Here is a 27205-nt window from a genome sequence, read left to right as displayed (position 1 = left end):
TACGTGGCATCACTCACATTCACCTCATGGACTACCTTATCGGCGTGCTGACGGAAGTTGTAGGTGACGTAAGTTAAATTAAATAATTTCAAATGGCTTGTATGTAAATGTCATTTAATTGAAATATATAATAAAGATTTATAATAAAACAAATTGCGATTTTAAAAATTTGAAAATTTCATATTTGTGTATTTTGTGCGGCGTTTTCTCATCAGATTGTCAATCCATTGACTTCAAACCAGCTATGAATTCCTCCATACTTTTACTGACTGTTTCCGCGTATATAGTTGTTTCACTGCCGCAACCATTCATCATATCAGCCACACAAGCGCGTATAGTAATGCGATAAGTTAGATTTGGTTCGAGTTCTTCTAACGTATAGGAATGTAAGTGACCTGGTACTTCTATCCCATCGAATTGTTCCTGTGGCCGACAATTGTTTTGCAGCTGATACTCCACGGGGGCATCGAACAGCGGACACACTGATCGCGGCTTAATAATAGGGAACATATCTGGGCCAGTATCCTGTGCTCTGAGTGCACGTCTCTCCATCTCCTTTTGGTATCGATTGAAATTGCGTATGGCCTCAATGAAATTCGGATCGCCTTCTAGGCCATGTTCATCTTTGATAGTTGTATTCTTTTCGTCTGCTGCTTTGCTTTCATTATCCGATGATTTGCGTGTTCGACGAATATGACTATCAGTGCTTTCCGGAAAATCCATCATGTTATTGGGTGAGATGGGAGACACATCATCTATACAATTTATACCTTTCATACAAGTCGTGACCGTGGCGTCGCGGCGAACTCGCTGGTTATCTAATCTCCGGCTAAAATAGAGGGTGATTTGTATGCAGGGTTAAAATTAGAGGTATTTTTATTAGAAATGATTCCGAATTATTATAATAATTAATAATAATATTATTTTTCTAAATAAGAAATTAAATAAATACTATTATATGGCTTCTAGATAAGGCTTACACCTAATACCATGGGCGACCTAATTCGACTAACATTTAAAAAAAACACAAAGGAACGATAATGAGAAAAGAATAAAGCGAAACCGAAAAAACCTAGTCACCTAACAATGAGGTTCGATAGAACTTTTGTAGTTTTTAAAAGAGTTAAATTAACCTTTGGCCTTCGATAAATCAATATTTTCAAAAACTGAAAATTTGGACTAAAAAATCGCGATAAAATAATATTTTTATAAAAAGTGAAAATCTATATATATAAAAATACATTTCCTTGGTAATCTTATAACTCAAGAACCGCCGAACCGATTGACACAAAAATTTTAGAGTTCTCTTCTATCTTTGAGGAGGTGGTTTGTGTGAAGTTTGATTGAAATCGGTGCAGCCGTTTCTGAGTTATGACATTTTATGTGATAATGGTTTCCTCTCATACGAAATGCCTGTATGGGAAAAACAACAACAAATACACAGCCGCTTATGAGCGTTTCTGTTGTACTGTTGTGGTTGTAAGTGTATTATGTTAACATTAATTTTGGACGAAAATATAATAAAAACTGGAGCATTCAAGGAACTGGAAAAACATTTTTAACTTTATTTATTTTAGCATAATTTATTTAGCGTAAAAAATTGAAATGGAAATTAAAGAATCAAAGTTTAATTACAAGTTTTTATCGGCTCTTTCACCTTACCTGTATATAGGTGACCACCACAATCAAATTTTAAAAAAGTACAGAAAAGGCTATTGTGACATATTTAGAAAGTATGTTGAATGAAAAAAATCAAGTAATTCAACTGTTTAAACATTTTACGAGTTCTATAAAGAAAACTTAATATGAAAAATTTCTTGCGATATAAAAAAACATTTTATGTATGGTGGAGCGAAGCCCACTGGGAAATGCTAGTTTTGAATAAAAAATCGTGCAATTTTTAGTCAAAATTTTCGGCTGCGGCGCTTTTTTATTTTAAAATATCCATATATGTATACTACATGTTGAAAAAAAAAAAAAATTTATAAAATAAAAATAAAAAACAAAATTTTTATGAAAACAATAAATTTTTCGCCTGGGTCACTTATAAGTTTTACGATAAAACAACATTTTCATAAATAGTATGAATTATAAAACCCAAGTTAAATGCTTGCTGGGTTAACAATTGCTTTGTACATTTCTCTTTAACGATATTTCAGTATAAGATGCAAATACGTTCATAAAAAAACCAAATTTTTAAGCTTTTCCTGGGGGTTCCATAAGGACCCTAGGAGGTTGGAACTTTCATTGTTGTAATGGTGTGACCTTGCTCTTTCTATTGGGCGTGGTGGGTGGTGGGCAGCACGTTAGTCGCCGTAGTTTCACCTAGGAGCTAAAGATCGACCATAAAACGGTTTTAAACCATTTCCGCAAACATTTTACGCAAAATTAATAGATTTATTTTCGCTAAACTAACATTATATATATACAGCCATGGACAGATAAATAGCACAAATGTGAACTTTATATGCTAAGTTAAGTTTTTAGTACGAACTCTGCTTTGATCAAATAAATTTGTTTGTTTAGATTTATTACCGTTTTAAGCTTACATTTATGCCAGGAATTTACCGTTTTTTTTCGATGGAAATTTTTGCGTTCTATTTTATTTATGCTTATTGCTGTTTTGAAGTGGACACAAAAATAGCACATTTTAACTTGTGCAGCAGAGAGTAAAACTTTAATATTGTTTCATTTAATTTTTAATTTAATTTTTTGTTTCTTACATTAAATTTTAAAGTATATTAATTACTAAAAATGGGATGTGGTAAACATTGCAAGCCTGAGAAAAGAGCTCTTATATATCGTACGAGTCAAAACGGAAAAAGCTATGCAGAAATAGCTGAAATGATGATGTGCTCCCGGAAAATGGTTTATAATGCTCTTAATTGAGTTAAGAAAGATTCATCCTATCTAACCAAAAAACGGAAAGAAAACCAAAGCCCCGAAAAACTGATGTTAATGTGAATAGAGCTATAACACCGCGTTACACACATTCTGTCCTATGAACCAAATATACTTTTTCGGAAAGGGGATAAAAAATAAAATTTTCATGTACACGTCACAATTTTGTGTTTTTGTATTTTATAACTTTAAACGATCAATTCTTGTACGTATTTCTGTATAGCCACACGATCTCAGGATTAGCTTAACGGATTTGAATGAAATTGGGCACAGAGATAGTGTATCACATTTCTAGACTTTTCTCCCAGGTGTTGCCACTGACAATGTTTCACAGGGTTGCCACCTTTTCGAAATTAAAAAAAAAAATGCATGAGATATGCCGATGTGGGTATCAAAAGAAAAGTATTTCACTCCGCATTACAATAGAGATATAAAACCCCGACTTTTTTTATTAATTTTATTATACAATATAAAAATTAAAAATTGTTACATCAAACATTTTAATGCTTTTAAAGAAACTTAGGCCTTTTTTTTGCGTTTGTAAGCATTTGTGTCAGTATCGCGACAAATAGACCAACAGTATTCGCCAAGCATATGCGTAATGTCTTGTCCTTTAAAGCGTTTTTCAATAGCCGCAATGTCCTGATGGAACCTTTCGCCATGTTCATCGCTACAAGCTCCTAAATCACCAGGGAAACAATCTAAATGATTGTGAAGGAAATGGATCTTTAGCGACATTAATATGCCCATTTCGCCATATGCCGAAATCATTTCTGCAACAATATTTTTATAATTGTCAGCTCGTTTGTTGCCAAGAAACTGCTCAATAACGGCAACTGTGCCTCTCCATGCACGTTGTTCGATAGCATTCAATTTCGATGAAAGTTCATAACTTGCAACTATTTTTTTTATCTGCGGACCACTGAAAACACCTTAAATTATACAGTTTTTTAACAAAATTTGATACGGCACCGAGCTTAATGTGTAGTGATGGTAAAATGATTTGAGATGGCTGCACTAATGGTAGATTTTCTATACTTTCGACGCCTACTTTGTAGCATGTTCGCGGCTTCCACTTAAATTCAGTATAATGCTGATCTCTTTTGCGACCTTCCCATGTACACAAAAAGCACTGGTGGGTTGGAAATCCAAGCTTAACACCCATGAGTAATCCGACCTCTTTTAGATCGCAGCATATTTTCCAATTATGCTCTTGGTAGTTTATCAGCTGTAATATTATATTAATTCCATGCCTTCGTACGTTTCTTTGAGGTTGGTGGCATGTGCAATCGGGACAGCTGGATGTTTGTTACCGATATGAAGCAGCACTACTTTAAGGCTGTTGACCGATGCATCGATGAAAAGTCGCCACTCCTCTGAAATATGAGGGTAACCAATTTTTTCAAACATCGAATCAATATCACAACAATAAGCCAGGTTTTTTTCCCGATCTTCGTGCAATTTAAAAAATACCAGTCTAACGGTTAGACGGGATAGAAGTGAAACCTTCCGTAAAACAAACTGAGAGAGAATAAGACGAAAGCAGCATTAGGAGCAAGATAATTATAGGTTCATTATAATATTGCTCTAAAGTTCATATTTTATTTTCTTCATTTTATTATTATTCATCCTCAATGTTTTCAATTTCAACAAATGATACGAGTGGCTTATGATAGCTAAAATATGATACAAATGCTTTGGTTTCGATGTTGTCAACATATCTTTGAAATACCGCGTCAATTGTTGTTTTTGATCGTGTTGTCGATTCAGTGCGATTGTTACACATTTTTAAATTGAATGTTGTATTGAGAAAGTCAATTGAAGGAACCGCTGTGTCCAATGCAAAATTTACGTTAAAATCGCCACTTAAAATCATTGGAACTTTATTGTAATCTTTTCTAAGTATCCGCGATACTTCTGGTGTATACTTTATTAAATTTTCGTGAATGAATTCCGTGATGCTATTTATTGATTTTTTTTTCTGTCGATACTCAACACTTTTCTGTATTATTTTTCGGCATAATTGCGGTAAATATTTAAAAGTGAAAATATTTACGAATATAAAAATACACACGCGGTTGCTATTATGAGCGTCCCCAGCAAAACCTGCGTGACCGAAACTCTAACACAATTACATTTTTTTGAATGTTACAAACACATATGCACGCAGGTTTTGCTGGGGCGTGACCGAAACTCTAACACAATTACACATATGCACTCGTATTTGTTTGAAAATCGACTTTTTTTTTGGTTCTCCGTCACCTTTGGAAAATGTGTAAACAGTAAGCAAACTTTATTCATATATTTTTCCTCATTTTTGCATCAGTAAAATTAAACAAACGCCGTAGCCGAATGGGTTGGTGCGTGACTACTATTCAGAATTCACAGAGAGAACGTCAGTTCGAATCTCGGTGAAAACACCAAAATTAAGGAAAACTATTTTTCTAATAGCGCTCACCCCTCAGCAGGCAATGGCAAAGCACCGAGTGTATTTCTGCCATGAAAAAAAGCTCCTCATAAACATATCATAAAATAAAATAAAATAACTGTATAAAAAAATTTTTTTCTTGTGATTCGAACCAAGAATTTTGGATCGGAAGTTCACATTGCTAGCCGCTCGGCTATCGCGCCATGCTGTCGGCGCTGGCCTAAAAGTTATTTAGTTCGTCGCTACGTTTATATGTAATATTCGTAGCCAAGAGTGTCGCTTTTTTCGTTTCACTTTTTCTCAAATCACTCCCAACGATTCTAAAGAAGTTTTCACTTCAAAAATTCGTCATATGGAATAGAAAAAAATTTTTTTTTTAGAAAAAAAAATTTGAAGAAAATCTGAGAATTGCTAAATTTTTTTTTTTTTAATTTTACGTAATAAAAACATTTCCACGAGTCTGCCTGCAGAAATTCAGCGCGATTGGATCACGGAAAAAGGGTTAAAAATTGATCCAAAGTTTTTCACACAGGCGGACTACGAGCTCTATATTTTATACATAAAAAAAAAATTCTGACGTGTACATGAAAATCGCCAATACACGTTTATTTTTATTTTCTCTCCCCTTTCCGAAAAAGTATATTTGGTTCATACGACAGAAAAAAAATTCGTTTTTGTAACGCAGTGTAATACCCAAGAACAGAGTAGATACTTTATAGTCGGCACGCCAAATAATGCTTGAGATAAACCAACAATCTAGTCTACAGGTGCACAGAATGCTTGTAGGAAGGCGGCTTAACAAAGCCCAGCTGTTTGGCCGCATAAGCAGAAAAAAACCACTCCTATCAAACAAACATATCAAACACCGACTTGCCATTGCAAAAGCCCACAAAGACAAATCTATTCAGTTTTGGAAAAACGTACTTTGGACTGACGAAACCAAAATAAGTAGGATGGGACCAGATGGAAAAACTACAGAACGTCGTCCAAAAAATCAAGCGCTAAATCCTAAGTTCACAAAAAAGACGATTAAACACGGTGGCGGAAGCATCATGGTTTGGGGAGTTTTCCTGGCATGGTGTTGGGCCGATTTTTCGCGTTCGTTGGTAAAATTGATAGATTTCAGTATCCATTTTTGGTGTTTGGCCGAGCTCCTCCTCCTATTTGTGGTGTGCGTCTTGATTTTGTTCCACAAATGGAGGGACCTACAGTTTCAAGCCGACTCCGAACGGCAGATATTTTTATGAGGAGCTTTTTCATGGCAGAAATACACTCGGAGGTTTGCCATTGCCTGCGGAGGGGCGACCGCTATTAGAAAAATGTTTTTATTAATTTTGGTGTTTCACCGAGATTCGAACCAACGTTCTCTCTGTGAATTCCGAATGGTAATCACGCACCAACCCATTCGGCTACGGCGGTATCTGGATATACTCCAGAATAAAATGGAGCAATTTGTGTTTGAGTTTATGCCATTAAATTGGACATTTATGCAGAACAATGATCCGAAGCATACTGCAAAGACAGTGAAGCAATGGCTCAGAAGAGAAATAATGAATGTACTGATCTCAATCCAATTCGTACTCGATTCCAAAGGAAAGATGCCACAATCTTGTAGAAAGCATGGAACGACGGCTTGAAGAAGTAATCAAACTCGGTGGATATAATATAGTACAAAATACTAATCTGGTAAGACAATATTATTACTTAACTATCTGATTTGTTTACTATTTTTGCTTTTACGTGGAATTTTTTAGGATGTGCTACTCAAGGAGGGGTCGTGTGTCCAGGAGGTTTCGTGAGTTATCACCGTTCTCGTAAATTGTTCAAGTTATTTCTGGCAACACTATGCGTCTGTCATTACTCATCAACTGTTTCTAATTTTTTTATTCTTCCTGTTACTGTGACCGCATTAATATCGACTTGTAAATTTCTAAATAAAATTAATCAAATATATCAACTGCAATCTCAATATAAATTAAACCAGAACAGAAATTCTTTTTGACCATTTTTTTGTTTTAAAGTGGGAGTAAATAAGTCTTTTAGTTTTTATGTTGCTTTTTCCCCAATAAAATATAATTATTTAAAAATATATTCAACTCTTTGCTCTCAAAGTCTAGATGTGCTATGGCTGTATAAATATGAATATAATGGGCACTAACACACTCTTTGGGTGCTTAGCCGAGCTCCTATTTGATTTGTGTCGATTGATATTTTTCCACAAATAGGGAAACCTACAGTTTTACACCGCCTCAGTACGGAAGATGGTTTTTTTTTTTATGAGGAGCTTTTCATGGCAGAAATACACTCGGAGGAAGTATGCGCCGCACTACTGTTATTATTTATTGTTATTATTATTATTATTATTATTATTATTCCACGCCACTCTCCCCCCCGCATACCGCGCGAGGCGGGGTCCATTTTCACCGAGCACGACGGCAGTTTCGTGCTGCAAGTCGTGTCGGCACTTTTTTTTTTTTTTGTGTTATGTTTTTTATTATTTTATTAATATTTATGTCAGTGTTTATTTATTTATGTCAATGTTTTTCTAATAATGTTGCATGTTTTTAAAATGACTGCTTTTTGTATCTTATGATGTATAATTGGGTTGATGTTGAGTTCTTTTAAGTTTTTAATAAATGTTTTGTGGAGTATTCCAGTTGCTGAAATCACAAATGGAATTGTTTTTACAGTTTTTTGTTTCCATATTCGTTTTATTTCTTGCGTTAGTTCACTATATTTTTCAATTTTTTCTACATATTTTCTGTGTATGTTGGTATCATTTGGGGTGCTGATTTCTATAAAGTATGTTATTTTGTTTATTTTATTTATTAAAGTAATATCCGGTCTATTGCTTGTTATAGTTTTATCGGTGTGTATTGTAGTGTCCCAGTATAGGGTATGTTCTTCATTGTCTAAGATGTTTGAAGGGATATATTTGTAATATGGATCTTTGTTTTCTTGTAAATGTTGTTTATTGGCTATTTCTTGATGTATTATTTTTGCAACTATGTTGTGTCTAAGTGTATATTCTGTGCCTGCTAAAATTTGACATCCTGCGGTTATGTGGTCTATTGTTTCTGGGTGTATTTGGCATCTTCGACATTTGTCGTTAGTTATACTTGGGTCTTTGATTATGTATTTTTGATAGTTTTTGGTGAGAATTACTTGGTCTTGAACGGCAATTATAAACCCTTCCGTTTCAGGATGAAGCTCTCCTCTCTGAAGCCAAGTGTAGCTATTCATTTTGTCAATATTTGGGTCTTCCATAAGATGTAAGTGTTTTCCGTGTAACTGTTTCTGTGCCCAAATAGTTTTCTTTTCGTCAACAGTTGTTTGGGTGATTGTTATTTCAGTATTTTGTAGGTTTAGTGGGGTGTAGTGCTTATCTGCAAGGACTATTGCTTTGTGTAGATCAGATGTGTGGGTGTGGAAAAATTGTCTTAATGTTGAGATTTGGCTATTGTGAAGATTTTGGATATCAATAAATCCTCTTCCTCCTTGTAGTCTTGGTATTGTAAGTCTTTGTGTGCATGAGTTGAGGTGAAGTTTTCTATGTTTGGTAAGTTGTCTTCTCGTTGTTCTTTCCAGGTTGTCAATATCAGTTTTGGTCCAGTTTATTATTCCAAAGGAGTAAGTGAGTATTGGTATGGCATAGGTGTTGATTGCTTTACAGAGGTTTTTGGAATTTAGTTGTGTTTTAAGTATCTGGTTAAGGCGTTTTTTGTATTGCAGTGAAAGGTGGTTTTTAATAGAGGTGTGGTCTATTTTTGTACTTTGTTGGAATCCTAGATACTTGTACGTTTCATGTTCTTCCATGTTTTCAAGGATTTGATCGTTTAACGTTTCAGTCAGTGTGTCAGTCCATTTTCCTTTCTCTATGTGTTGTGCTTTACATTTACTGATGCCAAAACTCATTTTTATATCGTTTGTTATTTGTTCTGTTATTCTTAAAAGTGCTTTTAGGTGTGTTTGTGTGGAGGCGTATAGTTTGATGTCGTCCATGTATAGAAGATGGTTTATCGTGTGTTTTGTAGTCTTTTCGTGTATTATATTGTATCCATATCTTGTGTTGTTGAGGGTGTTGGAAAGAGGGTTCAGACAGAGACAAAACCAAAGAGCACTTAGAGAGTCACCTTGGAAGATTCCTTTTTTTATGTCTATTTGTTCTGTTGTTATTGTTTCTGAAGATGTTATTAGATTTATTTGTGTTTTCCATTTATTCATTGTGTTTTGTAGAAAGTTTATTAGTTTTGGGTGTATTTTGTATATTTGAAGCACTTTGATTAACCAGCTATGTGGCACAGAGTCGAAAGCTTTCTGGTAGTCTATGTAGCATGAATGTAGGTTCCGTTGTTTTGATGTGGCTTGTTTAATAATTGTTGTGTCAATTATAAGTTGCTCCTTGCAGCCCTGACTGTTTTTTTTGCATCCTTTTTGTTCATCAGTTATGACGTTTTGTTGTGTTAGATGAGTTTCTATTTTCGAGGAAATTGTGGAGGTGATTATTTTATATAGTGTAGGTAGGCATGTTATTGGTCTATAGTTGGACGGGTTGGTAGTTTCATTATTTTTTGGTTTGATGTATGTTTTGCCTATTGTAAGAAATTCTGGTAGGGTTTGTGGTTGGTCTATTATTTTATTAATTGCTAGTGCTAGGTGATGGTGTGTTGAGGTGAACTTTTTGTACCAGAAATTTTGGACGTTATCTATTCCTGGACATTTTCAATTGTGAGGTTTATTGATTATGTTGGTTAGTTCCTCTGTTGACAGTGCGATATTGTGTTGTGGTTGTAGATCTTTTTGTCGGTGTTCTTCTTGGCGAATCCATGTAGCTGATTCGTTGTGCTGAGTAGGTATTGACCATATGTTTTTCCAGTAATTCGTTATTTGTTCTTTTGTTGGTGGGATAATTTGAAAGTCTTCTTTGGATGCTAATTTTTTGTATAAAGTCTTTTGGTTATTTGTGAATAGCTTGTTATCAGTCCTCCTTTGATTGGATTCTTTATAACGTGTTAGTCTGGCCGCGTACACCTTAAGTTTTTCTTTATGGGTGTCTATTATTTCGTCTAATGGTTTGTTATTTTTTTGTTGTAAAACGTTTATGTGTTTGATTATATTTTTTGATCTATTACCGTTCTTGTATTGTGTTAGACGTCCTAAGTTCCTCCGGAATTCATTTACTTTATTTTCAATTCGTATTTGCCACTTATGTTTTCCCGAGTTAAATATTTTGTTGTTTTGTGTTATAGGATGTTGGTTGTTAAGTATTGTTGTAGTTATTGCAGCTACGTATATATATGTGTGAATGTTTTCTATTGTGGAGTTATAATTGAGCATTGTTGGTAGTATAGTGTTGTTTATAGTTTCGATATATTTAATGGTGTCTTTTTTAAATATTAATTTTGGAATTCGAGGGCGACTAACTGGGTTTACACCTTCCCACTTTATTAGATTAGTGTTTATTTCATTTAGAGTTTTTGCGATCATATCGTTGTTCGGGTTATTTGTGATTTCAGCTCTGTTTGTGTTTCTATTGGGACTTTGTTCTTCATTATTATTTTGGTCTATTAAATCGTTTATTTGGTTATTATTATTAGGATTTTGTGTAATGTTCTGCTCTATATTGTTGTTATGTATGCTAGCTATTTTATTGGCTACTTCTTGTTTAATATTTTCAATGTTAACGTCGGTTAAAAGTTTATTTGTCATTATTGCTCGCTTTTGGTCTGATACTCTTTGTGCAGTTATTTTGTGTTCGTATTGTGGATATAATTGTATAAATAGTCTATGGAAATCTGTTCTGTATCCTGTTTTCAGTGTGTCCAATTTCGTTGCAGTGTAGTAGCAGTGCATAATATCTTCATTCATTTTTGTAGTCCATGCTATGCGCTGCCTTGGTTTTCCTGCTTTTGTGGTTGTCTGTTGTTCAGGCAAAACATTTGGAGCAGGTTGTTGGCTATTGTCATCATGATCGGGCTCTTGATTCCCGCTTCGTTCCCGACCGTTACGACGCTCGTCCGAGGCTCTCATATTTCGTGGAACCGTTTTTTCACACTAGTAGATGGTTAGTCTATTCTAGTGGTTGACTGGGGTCCGCGGATTCGTCATTTCCGTAATGCCAAAGAGGCATTCCTTTGCGGTTTTTGTTACAGTTTACAGTTTTTCTTCTGGGTTCACAGTTTTCCTTCAGGCATGCATTCAACCAGCCAGTATGCTAGGCTTTTTGACGGGATTGTTCTTTTCGTCGTCTAGACTTAGGTACCGTGGATTATTATTATTATTATTATTATTATTATTATTATTATTATTATTATTATCATTATTTCGAAACGTATTGGAATTGTCTAGTACTCCACAAGGTTTTCAGTAAATTGTATTTCATGTAAAAATCTATTTATATGAGTACTTACGCTACAAAAATCAAATTAGGCAAAGTTTCTTCGTAAACTAATTGAACTTTGCTGTAGTAATTTTCATCAGAAGGTGCTGGCCCACTATTTTCTGGATTTATAATAGGGCATTCGCATGCTGTTGGATGTTTCAAAAAGTCTGGATGGTTACCCAAACTAATGTCTGCCAATCGATACATAAAACTAGTTAATAAAAGTGGGAGTTTAGAAATAGTCAAGTAATAATAACTCACTTTGTTTCTTAATAAACACCTGCTCGTGATGAATTAAATACTTTTCAATAGCTCCATTGGGAATGCGTGGTGGCCACCAATGCAGAACCTACAAATACATATGGGCAATAGACCAAAATAGTTGCTAAATAAGTAAGTAGTTAAAATTTTATATGTACGCAATGAACTGCTTACCACTTTGTCTATATCAATAGCAGAGTAATATAATCTTCTCACCGGTCCCGGTTTACTGGGTAACGTGCGTACGTATTGAATTTTTGAATAGGCATCCACTTGTATATGATAATCAGTCATAGTGAGTGTCTTCACAAAATATGCGTACTGTGTGTAAGGTTTCAAATTTGAGATGATATAACGTACATTTTTCGTGGGATTTATATCCATGCGCCAACTGTGTAACAAACGAAAGTATTTGAGTTTTAAATAGAAATGGAGTTATACTACTGTGTCCAAAAAATAAGGTGACATTTGATTTTAAACTGCGCGCTTTGAAGGATTAGGAGAATTCTTTTTTTTTTTAGGTTGGTAGTACTGTGAGTGACATCTATGTCAAATTTCATGTGAAATATTCATTTACTGTTTGAGATACGCGTCGTTTTGTGAGCTGCTAAAAGTGAGTTTCTCGTTTTTTGCAATGTCGAAATTTGTTGAGCAAAGAATTTGCATGAAATTTTGTTTGCGGAATCAATTTTCGGATACGTTGAGGATGGTGCAGAAAGCCTTTGGTGATGAGGCTATGTCTAAAAAAAATGTTTACAAGTGGTATAGTGAGTTCCAAGCCGGTCGTGAACGTGTCGAAGACGAAGAGCGTCCTGGGCGACCATCAACCTCAACTGACGAAGCTCACGTCCAACAAATCAAAGATTTGGTGTTGAAAAACCGTCGATTAACGATTAGAGACCTTGCTGATGATGTTGGCATATCGAAAGGCTCAGTCAATACCATTTTGAAGGATGTTTTGGGCCTCAAGCGCGTCAAATCTCGACTGGTACCGAAAACATTGAATTTTTTGGACTCGTAATTCGTGATCATTTCATCAAAAACTCAACCCATATCGTTCCGCAACCACCGTATTCACCTGATCTGGCACCGTGCGACTTCTGGCTGTTCAGCAGGCTCAAAAGACCGCTCCGGGGACACCGTTTTGACACGATAGAGGAGATTCAAGCCGCAACGAAGACGGAACTGCAGGCCATCCCGGAAAGTGACTACAACCAGTGTTTCGAAAATTGGAAAAAACGTTGGCATAAGTGCATTGTGTCGGGAGGGGATTACTTTGAAGGGGATGAAATTGATTTGGAAGAATAAATAAAGAATTTTCAAAATAAATACAATGTCACCTTATTTTTTGGACACAGTAGTATAGAAATCATGAGAATCTAAAGCTATCTAGATAAGGCCAAATTGGCCTCAAACTTCATTGTACGGCTTAATGAGATTTCTATGCATTTTTGTTTGAAGAAAATTTTAATCAAAGTAAAATTTTTCAACCTTTGTGCTTTGTTTGAATTTTGCATAACGTGTCGGCAGAGCGTGTAATAAACAGGGTTGGTGTGGAAATTCTGTATGTACAAAATTCTAAAAACAAAATTCTGCTTTTTAAAATTTTGCTTTTTAAAATTCTGCTTTTTTCAAATTCTGCTTTTTTAAAATTCTGCTTTCTAAAATTCGGCTTTCAGAATTCTGCTTTCAAAATTCTGTATTAAAATATAATGTTAACAATGTTAAAGAGGTAATGTAATTATTTAATTTATTATTATTATTATTTTTTATTATTATTGGAGATATTAAATAAAAAAAAAAAAAAAATAAAATAATAATAATAATAATAATAATAGGACTATGAATAAGGTCGTGCGGTTTTTTTCGAAATTTGAAACTTTATTGACGTAAAATGGTTACAAATTTAATATTCAAAGTATTGTCCATCGCTTACTACTACTTTTTCCCATCTTTCTGGCAATTCACGGATTCCCTTTGTGAAAAATTCGGTCGGTTTTGCCGCAATCCACGAATCGATCCATTTTTTGACTTCATCGTAATTACGGAAGTGCTGGTCAGCCAGGCCAAGTTGCATCGATCGGAAGAGATAGTAATCGGATGGCGCAAGGTCTGGACTATACGGCGGGTGGGGTAGGACATCCCATTTGAGCGTTTCTAAGTATGTTTTGACCACTTGTGCAACATGTGGCCGAGCATTGTTATGTTGCAAAATAACTTTGTCGTGTCTATCGGCGTATTGCGGCCGTTTTTCTCGCAGTGCTCGGCTCAAACGCATCAATTGTCGTCGGTAGACATCCCCCGTAATCGTTTCATTCGGTTTCAGTAGCTCATAATACACAACACCCAGCTGGTCCCACCAGATACACAGCATAACCTTCAGGCCATGAATATTCTGCGCCGACGTCGATGTTGAAGCATGGCCAGGGTATCCATACGTTGCCCGACGTTTTGGATTGTCGTAATGGACCCACTTTTCATCGCCAGTCACAATTCGATGCAAAAAACCCTTTCTTTTGTGCCGTTGAAGCAGTTGTTCGCATGCCATAAAACGGCGTTCAACGTCTCTTGGCTTCAATTCATACGGCACCCAATGGCCTACCTTTCGGATCATTCCCATGGCTTTTAAACGTTTGGAAATGGTTGATTGATCAACTCCCAAAGTTTTTGCAACCTCTTCTTGCGTTTGAGCCGGATCTTGATCGAGCAATTCCTCCAATTCGGTATCCATGAACTTTGGCGGCGCACCCTCGCGTTATTCGTCTTCCAAGCCAAAATCACCACTTTTAAAGCGTGCAAACCACTTCTGGCACGTTCGCTCAGCTAGAGCATGCTCACCATAAACTTCCACCAAGATACGATGACTTTCGGCTGCTTTTTTCTTCATATTAAAATAATGAAGAAGAATTCCCCGCAAAAACACATTATTTGGCACGAAATTCGACATTTTCAAGTGTGGTAAAAATATTGTTGTTTACGCTTCAAATAAAAAACTTATACTGACGTTTGTGCCTTACGACAGTAGCTCTCCAATGAATGTTTGGAAATGTGGATCGATGGAATAATAATCAAGTTACGCCATCTGTTGTAAAACCGCACGAACTTATTCATAGTCCTATTAATAATAATAATAATACTGGGACACTACAATACACACCGATAAAACTGTAATAAGCAATAGACCGGATATTACTTTAATAAATAAAATAAACAAAATAACATACTTCATAGAAATCAGCACCCCAAATGATACCAACATACACAGAAAATATGTAGAAAAAATTGAAAAATATAGTGAACTAACGCAAGAAATAAAACGAATATGGAAACAAAAAACTGTAAAAACAATTCCATTTGTGATTTCAGCAACTGGAATACTCCACAAAACATTTATTAAAAACTTAAAAGAACTCAACATCAACCCAATTATACATCATAAGATACAAAAAGCAGTCATTTTAAAAACATGCAACATTATTAGAAAAACATTGACATAAATAAATAAACACTGACATAAATATTAATAAAATAATAAAAAACATAACACAAAAAAAAAAAAAAGTGCCGACACGACTTGCAGCACGAAACTGCCGTCGTGCTCGGTGAAAATGGACCCCGCCTCGCGCGGTATGCGGGGGGGGAGAGTGGCGTGGAATAATAATAATAATAATAATAATTTTTTCTTCAGTTTCGATAGAATCCACAGTATTTTTGCGTAGAATTTGTTTTCGCGTGGGCGGCCTTCGGCCGCGCTTCAAAAAAATAACCCTCATCAGTCCGACTCCGGCCACGCAATCCACCGTATTTTTGCGTAGAACTCCTTTCCGTGTTAAAACCATTGAGGCCTTCCAGCCTTTTTTTTTATTCAATATCTCGAAAACTAAGCGAGATATCAAACAATTTTACTTATTCATTTCGTTTTCCTTTGTCGAGTTCTATAAGAATCCGCCAAAAAATTTCGGCGCCACGGAAACAGCAGAATCCCCTCGTACATATGTACATACCTACATTAATTATAGTTGATAACAGTTATACATTGGTATGTACATATGTTTGCAATCAAATATTATATTACCTGGAGATGAGAACTTTGACTCTCTTCTTGTATGACGAAAATCACAAAACTTGAATAAAGCAGAATTTTTCGCATTAAACATGCAGAATTTTGAAAAAGCAGAATTTTAGAAAGCAGAATTTTAAAAAGCAGAATTTTTTTGCAATTTACAGAATTTTGTCATCCAGATTTTTGTAATACAGAATAATGACACGCTCCCTAATAAACATTTATCGAATTTCGCTAGCAGAAATAAAAACATTAGAAAAAAATGTGTAATCAATTTGACCGTTTCAAGGCGCTTTGACTCAAGTGTCACTTTTGATTGTAATTCAATATGTAAATCTTTGTAAATTGATGTATACATTTTTCTTTTAATTTTGTCCTTGTAATTCAACAGGTAAAACTTCGTAAATTGATGTAAAAATGTTTCTTCTAAATTTGTGCTTTATGCTTATACTGTCATCGTAGACTATTCGCATCGCCTTTTTTTGCACCAGATAAAGATTGGTTTATCGCACAACAAAAAAAAAACTATGATTTTACCTAATTTTACCTTAGAAATTACATACTCAAAAAATTAAGTTGGTAAAAATATTTTAAATATTCGGAATTCTGGCGCAACCTCTTTTAGTCCGATGCATAGCGTATTGAAAACTTTCTTTTTCAACGAGATTTTTCACGCCAGCTTGACTCATAAGTAGAACCAATCCTGATTTATTGACTTGAAATTTTAACTGTACATGTGCTTACAATTAAATTTTGAATGGTAGTGTGATAATTATCAACAGTGTTTGCTGTATAAAGAATTATCGAAAAACATTTTTTTTTTAATTTTCATTTCTTTTTTGATTTAAAAAAAATCAAAGCGATATAAAAATGATGATACAAACTTTTTTCTATACTTCGATAGCTTTTTTTTTGTCGGGACAATTAGTGCAGCACTCAGACATGAATTAAGTCCATTGTACTATACTTGGATTCCCTTTTAATTTTCTTTAAATCTAAAAATCTACCCCATCTCCGAAGAAATCTGAGAAGATCATGTGGTGCCAAGAAGCCAAGACGGTCTCTTCTTAACACATCAGTGCCAAAGACCTCAATTTACTAGCAGCCTGATTCGAGCGAAGGCGGGGCAGACGCACAGGAAGTGGTCCGCCGTCTCATCCTCTTCTTCACAAGCTGGGCAGAGTACACTGTCTGAGATGCCCAACCTTTCCATGTGTTTCGCCCACAGAAAGTGGCCCGTCAATAGTCCAACCAGCCGTCTGCACTACCCTCTGCTTAATGACAGAAGGGCTTGCGACAGTCGATCGGACATGACAGGTAACATCAGTTTAGTCCATCTGCAGCCTCTCTCAGCCTACCAAGCTCGCTTGTGGGTGGTAGTTACCCATTTGCTAACCGTGGCTGCAATGGCCGCAGAAGGGAGTGGCAAAGCGGGCTCTGGGCCAAAGAAGTTGGCCTCAGAGCCCATCTTAGCTAAGGAGTCAGAGGTCTCATTACCCGCGATACCCACGTGTCCCGGGACCCATGTTAGCATCAGGCTATTATGTCTACCGACATAGTTCAGCCTGGATTTACAGAACTCGACTATCCCTGATGTAGTTGGGGGGCTGTCTAAGGCCATAAGCGCAGCTTGGCTGTCGCTGCAGATACACATAGATCTGCCTATCCATCGGTTTTCCACAACAAAGTTCATCGCTTCTTGAACTGCATACACCTCCGCTTGAAACACAGATGCATGCATTCCAAGAGCAAAGTGCAGTTTTGTCCCGCTGGATTCCACGTAGACCCCAGAGCCGGAGCCATGCTCGGTCTTGGAGCCATCCGTAAAAATGCGAAAACAGTGTTTGCCGGGCTCATTTTCTGAGTTTGGCCACAACTGAGCCTCTGGCAGCACTACACTGTATCTCTTTTCAAGTACGACTCTTGATGGCATGGAGTCAAGGGGCATGGAGAGAATCGTTGGATCGGATCGACCGTACCAGTTCCCATTGTGTTTCAGCCTGCAGATGACCTTCAAGGCCTCTCCTTGGATGAAAGCATCAAGTGGTGGCAAACCAATCAGAGCATCTAATGTCGGACCTGAAGTAGTCGGAAAAGCTCCGGTGAGACAGATGGCCATAGTACGTTGTAGTCTCGATAAGGTCCTCCTGACTCCCACGAGAGAGAGTTTACGCATCCAGACCACTGTTGCATAGGTCTTATCATACCCATGTAGATCCATAGGACCTTGCTAGGAGAAAGACCCCGTGTTTTCCCAAAGACACCTTAGCAATGCCAGAAAGCTGTCAGTGCTTTGGATGTCTTTGTTTCAACGTGTGATTTCCATAGGAACTTACTATCGAGGATTACTCCAAGATATTTAATTTCCTTGGATAGCTGGATTGTGACTCCTTTTAGCTTAGGAAGAACAAGTGCATCAAGCTTCCACCTTCTGGTGAAGAGCACAATACCAGTCTTGGCGGGATTTGTCGATAGCCCATTCGCACAGCACCAAGTGTCAATCAGTCCAGAGTTTTCTGCACTTTCCTGCAGATGTTCATAAGCGAAGGGCCTCTTACCAAACAAGCAACATCGTCCGCATATGCTTGTGCATAAACTCCCGAATCGTTTAAGGTGGTGAGTAGAGCATCGATTACCATACACCAGAGCAATGGAGACAGCACACCACACAGCACACAGCCTTGGGGGCAGCCTCTATTATCCTCGGATGATACCAGCAAATCTTCCTCTGTTCGCACGGAGACGATTCTTTGGGCCAGCATCGAACGAATCCAATTTACTAGCACCCGGTCTAAGCCGTGCCTACTATCAGAGCTAAACATACTGTCAAAAGTGGCATTTCTATAGCCACTAACATACATATATAATTGAAAAAAAAAAAAAAAAATAAATGAAAAATTGTCACCGAAAACTTTCAATAAGATTTTTAAAAAACGACATTTTTGGAGGCAGCTGAGATCATAACTCGAAAAAATGTATACGATTGCACAGTTTTAAGTATACACAATTTTCGAATAATCGTTTTTGAAAATTTTGAATTTTAGTGTAAAAGTGTAAAAGTTTTGTTGACCGTAAAGGAAAAATTATTATTACTGAAAATTTTAAACACGCTTTTCTAAAAACGACAATTCTCAAGTCGTTCGAACTCGTAACTCGAACAAATCTTGATTGATTAACTTGAAAATTTAAGTGCATATATACATAAAAAATGATTTTTGTCCACTGTACTTAGTCTTGCCATAAATTCTGTGACAAATGTTACAATGCATACGGCGAGAACAAATTCGCCGAAAAAAGTTCCGTTTTTTTAGAGTTTGTTCGTACGCAATGTTTATAGTACTCCTAAATTGCACTCAATTTCTTGTTAATTTTCACTTGTTAACAATGGTGTGGGGATCTCAGGAAAATCGCGTTGCAGTGTGGTAAAACAATTTAATATTTCGAGAATGGTTGTTTACCGCACGATCAATCTTTTTTCCCAAACGTCTACAGTGAGAGACAGAAAATGTAGTGGTCGTCCTCACGTGGTTCGAAAAAATTTGTAGAAATCCCATGTATCAACCAGATCCATGCCAAGACTAATTAGAGATTATCTCCACATTAAAGCCTTCCGTCGCTCAACTGGTCATCTTTTGATAACGCGCTTGAAGAAAATTAGACTCGACAGATGCAAGCAGCTTCTTTGGTGGCACGCGGTCAAAGGCCATGAAAATATGCTTTTCACAGATGAGAAAATTGACACTGTTGAAAACGTTTTTAATAAGCAAAACGGCTAAAACTTCTAAATACGCAGAAAATATTGTTCCAAGGGTTCGGCGTGACCACCATCCAGCCTACGTAATGGTTTGGTGGGGAGTGTTTTGTAAAGGCGTTACATCACTTCATTTCTGCGAAAAAGGAGTTAAGACCGGAACAAAAGTGTACCAGGAAAATGTCTTAGAAGGCGTGGTAAAGCAGTTGAGTAGTACTCTCTTCAATGGCGAGCATTGCATCTTCCAGCAAAGATTCCGTTCCAGCCCATAAGGCAAAAACCACTCAACAGTGACTAAACACCAATATTCCTGGGTTTATAGCCGCAGAAGATTGGCTGTCTGGAAGTCTAGATCTGAAGTGTGGTGCGGTTTTTAGTCTGGCGGCACCATCGGACCATTTTTTTTTCGAAAATGAGCGAGGAGCCGCGGTTACAGTAAATGGCGAGCGTTACCGTGACATGCTCAACGAGTTTTTGTTTCCAAAAATTGAGGAGGAAGACATGGACGACACTTGGTTTCAACAGGACGGTGCAACTTGTCACACTGCCAAAGTTACACTCGAACTTTTGGCTACCGTTTTTGAATTCCGATATCAATTGGCCGCCTCGGAGCTGTGATTTAAGCCCGTTGGCCTATTTTTTGTGGGAAGCCGTTAAGGACAAATGCTATGCGAACCATCCAGAGAGGATTGATGCTTTAAAACACGAAATCGAAGTTGCCATTCATGAAATTGGAGCCCACACAATCGAAAATGTGCTTAAAAATTGCGTTGATCGAATGGCCTACTGTAAAGCCAGTCGTGGCAGTCATTTGAACGATATTATTTTTCATTCATAAATGACAATGTTCAATCTTCAAAATAAAAAAAAAAAGTTTGAAAAAATATTGATTCGTTTTTTTTTATAGCCGATTCAAAAAGCAAATTTTACATGACCCACCCTGTACATATATTTAATTGGCGTCTACACCCTGTTTGGGTATTGGGTCGAGCTCTTCCTCCTATTTGTGGTGTGCGTCTTGCTGCAGTTCCACAAATGTAGGGACCTATAGTTTTAAGCTGATTCCGAACTGCAGATATTTCTTATGATTCGCTTTTTCAGACTTTTGACAATATTACTTTAGAAAAAAAAAAACAAAAAATAATAACAATAATTTGTGCAGCTTATGACATGCAAAATATAGGACCCAAGGCAAATCCATGTAAGTTGATAGCGGTAGAACAGCTGATACATTTTTTTCGCTTGCGGTTTGGTGATTTCAATGTCAAAGTGATCGAGTTTTTGTTGTTGTTTTACATTCTGATTGAAATTTTAACATTCAAACTGCCAAATGGTAAAAACAAAATAAAGTTTCTTTCAAAAGTAAAGCCTAGCTGTTGGTTGTGAATAATTCCTAGGCGGTACCTGTTTTGTGTCATCTTTGACATTTTTTCAAGTAGACAGATGCACAATTTTACACAATACAACAACGCGTTAAAATTATTGAAATTCATTATGAAAATGGTCGATCTTTAAGCATATTTTTGATGGAAATAATCATTTGAAAGAGTTGACAATTCAAAAGTTGGTGAACAAATATCCAGAAACTATTTCTGTAGGGGATAGAAAAAGGACTAGCAGGCAACAAACTGGACGTTCTGTTGAGAATATTGCTGACGTAGCGCAAAGTATTGCTAAATAATTTTCAACATCGATATCTCGAAGTTCTCAGCAATTAGGCTTCATGATCGACTGTTTGGTGGATTTGACGGATTTTACCGGTAGATGTGCTCTTAGTGGACATTTAATTTAATTCATTATGTCCTATTTCACACATAATTGTTAGAGCCGTATGTCGAATAAAAATTGTGACACCTGAATCTAAAACGTTACATGTTATTGTATTGGTTTTTGTAAAATAACCTCTAGGCGCGTCTTTTGAAATATCTTTTATATGCCAATTTTATTTTTGTACTACTGCTATCACCTTGTTTGAATTCTCCTTGAAAGCACCTTTTTCAGAATGCGGATGTATTTAAGTTGCAATTAGCGGTGCCGTAACCGTAACCGTATCAATCAGCTGTTCTGGTCAAACATATGGGTATTACTGTAAACGATTATAGGACCGCACCATAACGTCGTAACCATAACCGTAGCCGTATGCATCTATTGAATTTTAGTTCTTTCTCGTAACCGCAAGCAACTGTGAAATACTTAACATTAGTTTTAATTTTGCGATAAAAATTTGAATATTACAAATGTGAAAGATGACAATTAATTGACTTAGTGGAAAATTATCCGTATTTTCATGGCAAAATGCAAATGTTGTCATTAATTCAACTTCAATATCAGCTGTTTATGGTTACGGCATGACTAATCAACAAATGCTGTAATTCTGCGTCTGTGGTTATGGTTACGGCTGTGTCGTTATGGCGAACAAAACAAAAGTATTACCAAAATATGCTTATAATTTCACCGTTATTAATAACCTAACCCTTGATGAGACTCGTAGAGCAGTGAAAATATAGTATGTACACTCTTGCAACGAAGTTTGAATATGAAGGAAAATATTAGAAGAAGCTCACACGCAATTTTATATACTAACTTATCGTGTCCACAGCCATGCCGCCCATCGTAGAGTGTGACATTTTGGATAGGCGCTTCCATATAATAATATACATATCCAAGTATAATTTGAATATTATCAGAAGTATACGGATCTATTTTCAGGCGTATAGCAGTGGAATTCTTATCCTCAAGAGTCACATTTAGAGTCTTCACTTTACTGTTACCTGCAAATCGTTTATCAGAGTGCACAAAAATGCAAATTATAATAAAATAATAAAAGTATTATACAACATTACATACAAATCACACGTTCGCCATTCGAGTGTGGAGAAACATTTATAGTGGTAATGCTCCCCACTTTCTTCAATGATGGTTCCAGTTCACGAATCTTACTTAGGCACAATTGAGGATTGAAGTGGAAGTAAATGTTACCGTTAAGAACGGCAACATTTTGGTTTGGTGTCCAAAGCTCTTTTAAATGGTAGTTATCAACAACATAAAACGCATACCTAAAGAAAAGGGAAGAAGAATGTTGTCATAAAACAACACAATGCAATTGGTAAGACTAACAAATCCTCAAACAGCTGTTCGCCGCGTATGGTAACTAAATTGCGCAAGAAGTGTAGCGTTAGCAGCTGTGGTGATTTCACCACCTTGAGAGAACCAGTGATCTCAGTTATATTAACCATAGCCTTTTCCAATTCACTGATTTTCGCTGAAATTATATTAAGTTAATATTTTAGGTTTTCAGCTTTAAAAAGCGCCAAGCGCTAAAGATTTAAATTTCTGCACACTCACTTTTAATATCCTTCAACTCGATGGTCAGTGAGCCGTTTATGGTAATACAGCCCGTTAAGCTTTCAGCATCGCTCGCTGTATTAATCACATAATTTCCAGTGCATAATAATTTACAGAATGGTTGTCCATACGCATCGATGGTTTTCAAATGGTTCCTGGGACATGCTTCCACGCAAGAATCGGCATACGGTATCCAACCAAGCTGCAGGCACTTTGAAGCCGTTATGCAATCGCGTTTCTGATACTATATAAGACAACATGTACATATGTGCGTGTGTGTTGTAGTAAAAAAATATATACAGGGTGGGCCAAATAAGACCTACTAATGTTAAGCACAAATAACTTTTTTATTTTTTGACAAATTTATTTTTCTCTTTTTGTAGGTTATAATTGAATTGTTGGAAATTTATTATGGAACCCTACCGCAAGACCACCAACAACGGCTACAATACGCTATTCGTTTCACACAATTATATATATATATATATATATAATTATTATTAAAATAAATAAAATTTCACACAAAAATTTATATATAAAATAAATCAATAATAAAAATGTAAGCCAAAATAAAACTTTAATAACTAAATAAATCAAAAAAAAAAAAAAAATTAAAATTTAGTTAAATCTATTTATTTAGTAACATTAATTAGTTATTAATTAATATATAAATATTAAATAAATTTAAACTAAACAAATGTTTAATAAATTCTTAATTATTAATAAAAATAAATTTAAAAAAAATTTAGTTAAATCTATTATAAAATAATAATTGATTAGTATTTCCTCCTTAATAGTAAAAAGACCCCTAATCGAATTTACTATTTTTCATTAAAAAAAAATTCAATGAAAACAGCTTATTTCATTTCAAATATTTTCATTGAATTTAACTGTTTATATAAAATCAATACAATAAATATAAATTATTAATTAATTAACTTAATAATATTAAAATTAGTTAAAAATTTAGTTAAATCTATTTATTTAGTAAATCAAAAATAACAATTATTTGTATAAAATAATTATAATTAAATTTTAAATTTAATAAAGTATTTTAGTATTTCCTCCTTAAAAGTAAAAATACCCCTAATCAAATTTACTATTTTTCATTAAAAAAATTCAATGAAAACAGCTTATTTCATTTCAAATATTATAAGTTCATTGAATTTAATAAATTAATAAAACTTAAATAATATAAATAAATTTATAGAACTAATAAATACAAAATAATTATATTTAATTTAAATTATAATATTTATATAGAATTGGCGCGTACACCCTTTTTGGGTGTTTGACCGAGCTCCTACTCCTATTTGTAGTGTGCGTCTTGATGTTGTTCCACAAATGGAGGGACCTACAGTTTTAAGCCGACTCCGAACGGCAGATATTTTTATGAGGAGCTTTTTCATGGCAGAAATACACTCGGAGGTTTGTCATTGACTGCCGAGGGGCGACCGCTATTAGAAAAATGGTTTTCTTAATATTGGTGTTTTCACCGAGATTCGAACCGACGTTCTCTCTGTGAATTCCGAATAGTAGTCACGCACCAACCCATTCGGCTACGGCGGCCGCCACGGAAATAATGTTTTGATGTCGGATGAAGCGCATTTCCATTTTATTCGTTATGTCAAAAACAAAACTGCAGATTGTGGGGCTCTGAAAGCCAAGGGCAACGCACCAACATCAGTTGCACCCATCTAAATGTACTGTTTGGTGCGGTGTTATGGCCACTAGAGTTATCGGTCCATATTTCTTCGAAAATGAGGATGAAACGCCGGAATCAATTTCAGGAGTATCTTACAGAACACTGATTGAAAACTTTTTGCGGCCAATGGCGGAGCAGTATCCTAATTTGTGGTTTCAACAAGATGGAGCAACTGCGCATACTGCTAGGCAAACTATGGACCTGCTGCGTGAAATTTTTGGCGAACGTCTGATTTCCAAAAATTCAGATTTCCCTTGGCCACCTCGTTCGCCAGATTTGACTGCGCCCGACTTCTTTTTATGGGGATATTTAAAAGACAAAGTATATCTTAATAAACCAGAGACTATTAGACAGCTGAAGCAAAATATTCGAGACGAAATACTGAGCCTTCAACCAGAGAAAAATGGTCGACATTTGTCTGATGTAATATTTCATACATTATTTCCATAAAATATATTCAATGTATTAAAATAACTAACCAAAATAAATGATTATTTGTGTTTAACATTAGTAGGTCTTATTTGGCACACCCTGTATACATAAACACTAGCCAACGGATAAGTAAAAATAGAGGATGACAAAAGGAGGCTAAAAGATGTTAAAAGCCGAACGATAAAAAAAGACGCGGAATAAATGAATTTTAATAAGAAAAAGTGGGAAGAATAAAACTCAAAATAACAGTATAAGTGTACAGTTATGAGTTTTAAACAAAAGTAATAAAAAGAAAAAAAAAAGGAAAATAAATAACAAGGATGCAAAGCATAACACACCTGGTAGTAGTCCTGTGGACAAGTGTCAACGCACGTTCGATTCAAATTCAGATTCGCGCACAGCTCACAATCCGTCCCATTACAACTGCTTAGACAATTATTCTCACAACATACACCATCTCGATTGCAACCACGTACGCTGCATTCATTAACGCAACCGATATAGTTGTACGTAGGTGGCCACTCTTGCGGTGTATAATAGTTCCAACAATGCTTGTGCAGTTTATCTGGAGTATTTTCCTCTTCCACAATTTCGTCCTTGGTGCGGACACATAGCGGGCAGTGATTGTGCAATTTATTATTCTAGAAAGAAGTTGTAAAGCCTTATTGAGTTGTTTAAAATTTGCAATGATGAAAAGAAAAACGAAAAGAAAAACAAAAACAAAAACCAAACACAACCTTATGCCAGAAATGTTGCTGCGTACTGTTGCCCAATAGATACACCCAACTCACAGTATCCACATAGCACAAAGTTGGATTATTTTCGATACGTATATTACCCGCCTGTATGCGTAGCAATGACTTGAGACCCAAATCGGTTAAATCACGATTTTCATGCACTACCAATGCAAATTCATCGAACAGCAATTGGCGGCCGCGTATAATTTTGAGATTTGGAAATATGAGCTTTAAACTGTGTAGGCCATGCACTCGATGCACTAACAGATAATCGGTAATCTCTTCTACGGGGAAGTTGAATTGCAGCGTTTCGGCATCGATCGGCGTGAATTGTAAGTTCGCCAGCGCAACATGGCCCATCACACGTGTGCAGTTCCGCAGCAATGTTAAATCCTTAGGTTTGCGCACATCGATGGATTTACATGTGCGGGGTGGCGACGCCGGCTCTGCTGGTGTATCGCTTGTGAGAGGGCGGACAACATTGGCTGACACTTCTGCTGTGACAACGGGTGCACCCCATTGTATGATTGCCGCCTGCAGGATGAACGCCCAAAGCAGTAAAACAAAGGTGCCGCGTTGTAACGTTGCAGGTAAACCCAGATGATTTTCCATTGCCTCTAGGGTAATTGAGTGCCAGCAGCACTCAGTGCATATCCAGCTGACACTGCAGCTACTGAGGTAAATGTGTAGTTAGTTGTTGAACGGGCTGGGATAGAGACTTGCCTGCCGCCGTTATTTATTTGATTTTATTTTAATTTTTTTTCTGTAATACGGTATTACATATATGTTTGTATGTATGTATGTATGTATGCACGTAATTCAATTAAAAGTTTGACCTCGCCGCCGAATAATGTCAATGTAAGACGAAGAACGAACGCTTCATTGTGGTTGTGCCGTTAAGTGAGTGATAATTACTATAGTGCTATTGGCAGCTTGTACAGCATCAATTTATACAATTTATTTAATTCTCGTTTCACTTTTCTAGGAGGCCTGCGCGTTGGTTAGAATGGTCGTGATATGCCGCAATTTTTGTCGCTTATACTTCGAAGTGCGCGCCAACACCGATGAAATTGAACTGTTCAAATTGGATCGTTGAACTGATGAGAAAAGCTCGTATCGATATTCTGTTTACAGTAAGTATTATAACGAGTGATATATGTAGAATGAAGAGCTTCGAATGCAAGAAGTTAGTGGAAAGTC

General features: G+C 36.0%; 1 protein-coding gene across 1 annotated transcript; it reads right to left on the bottom strand.

The window, feature by feature from the left end:
* Positions 1–97: 97 nt before the first annotated feature.
* LOC129251815 (insulin receptor) lies at positions 98–27147 on the bottom strand. Its single transcript, XM_054890861.1, has 10 exons — positions 26006–27147; positions 25607–25909; positions 23132–23375; positions 22904–23048; positions 22634–22842; positions 22371–22557; positions 12147–12363; positions 11973–12060; positions 11740–11902; positions 98–829 (listed from the first exon to the last, which is right to left on the bottom strand). The coding sequence occupies exons 1-10, from the start codon at positions 26615–26617 to the stop codon at positions 220–222; spliced, it is 2778 nt and encodes a 925-aa protein (XP_054746836.1). The 5' UTR covers positions 26618–27147; the 3' UTR covers positions 98–219.
* Positions 27148–27205: the final 58 nt, after the last annotated feature.

Source organism: Anastrepha obliqua, chromosome 1 (assembly GCF_027943255.1).
Source record: "Anastrepha obliqua isolate idAnaObli1 chromosome 1, idAnaObli1_1.0, whole genome shotgun sequence".
Taxonomy (NCBI): domain Eukaryota; kingdom Metazoa; phylum Arthropoda; class Insecta; order Diptera; family Tephritidae; genus Anastrepha; species Anastrepha obliqua.
Note: the sequence above shows the minus strand (reverse complement) of the source record. Positions and strands in the feature narration are given on the sequence as shown.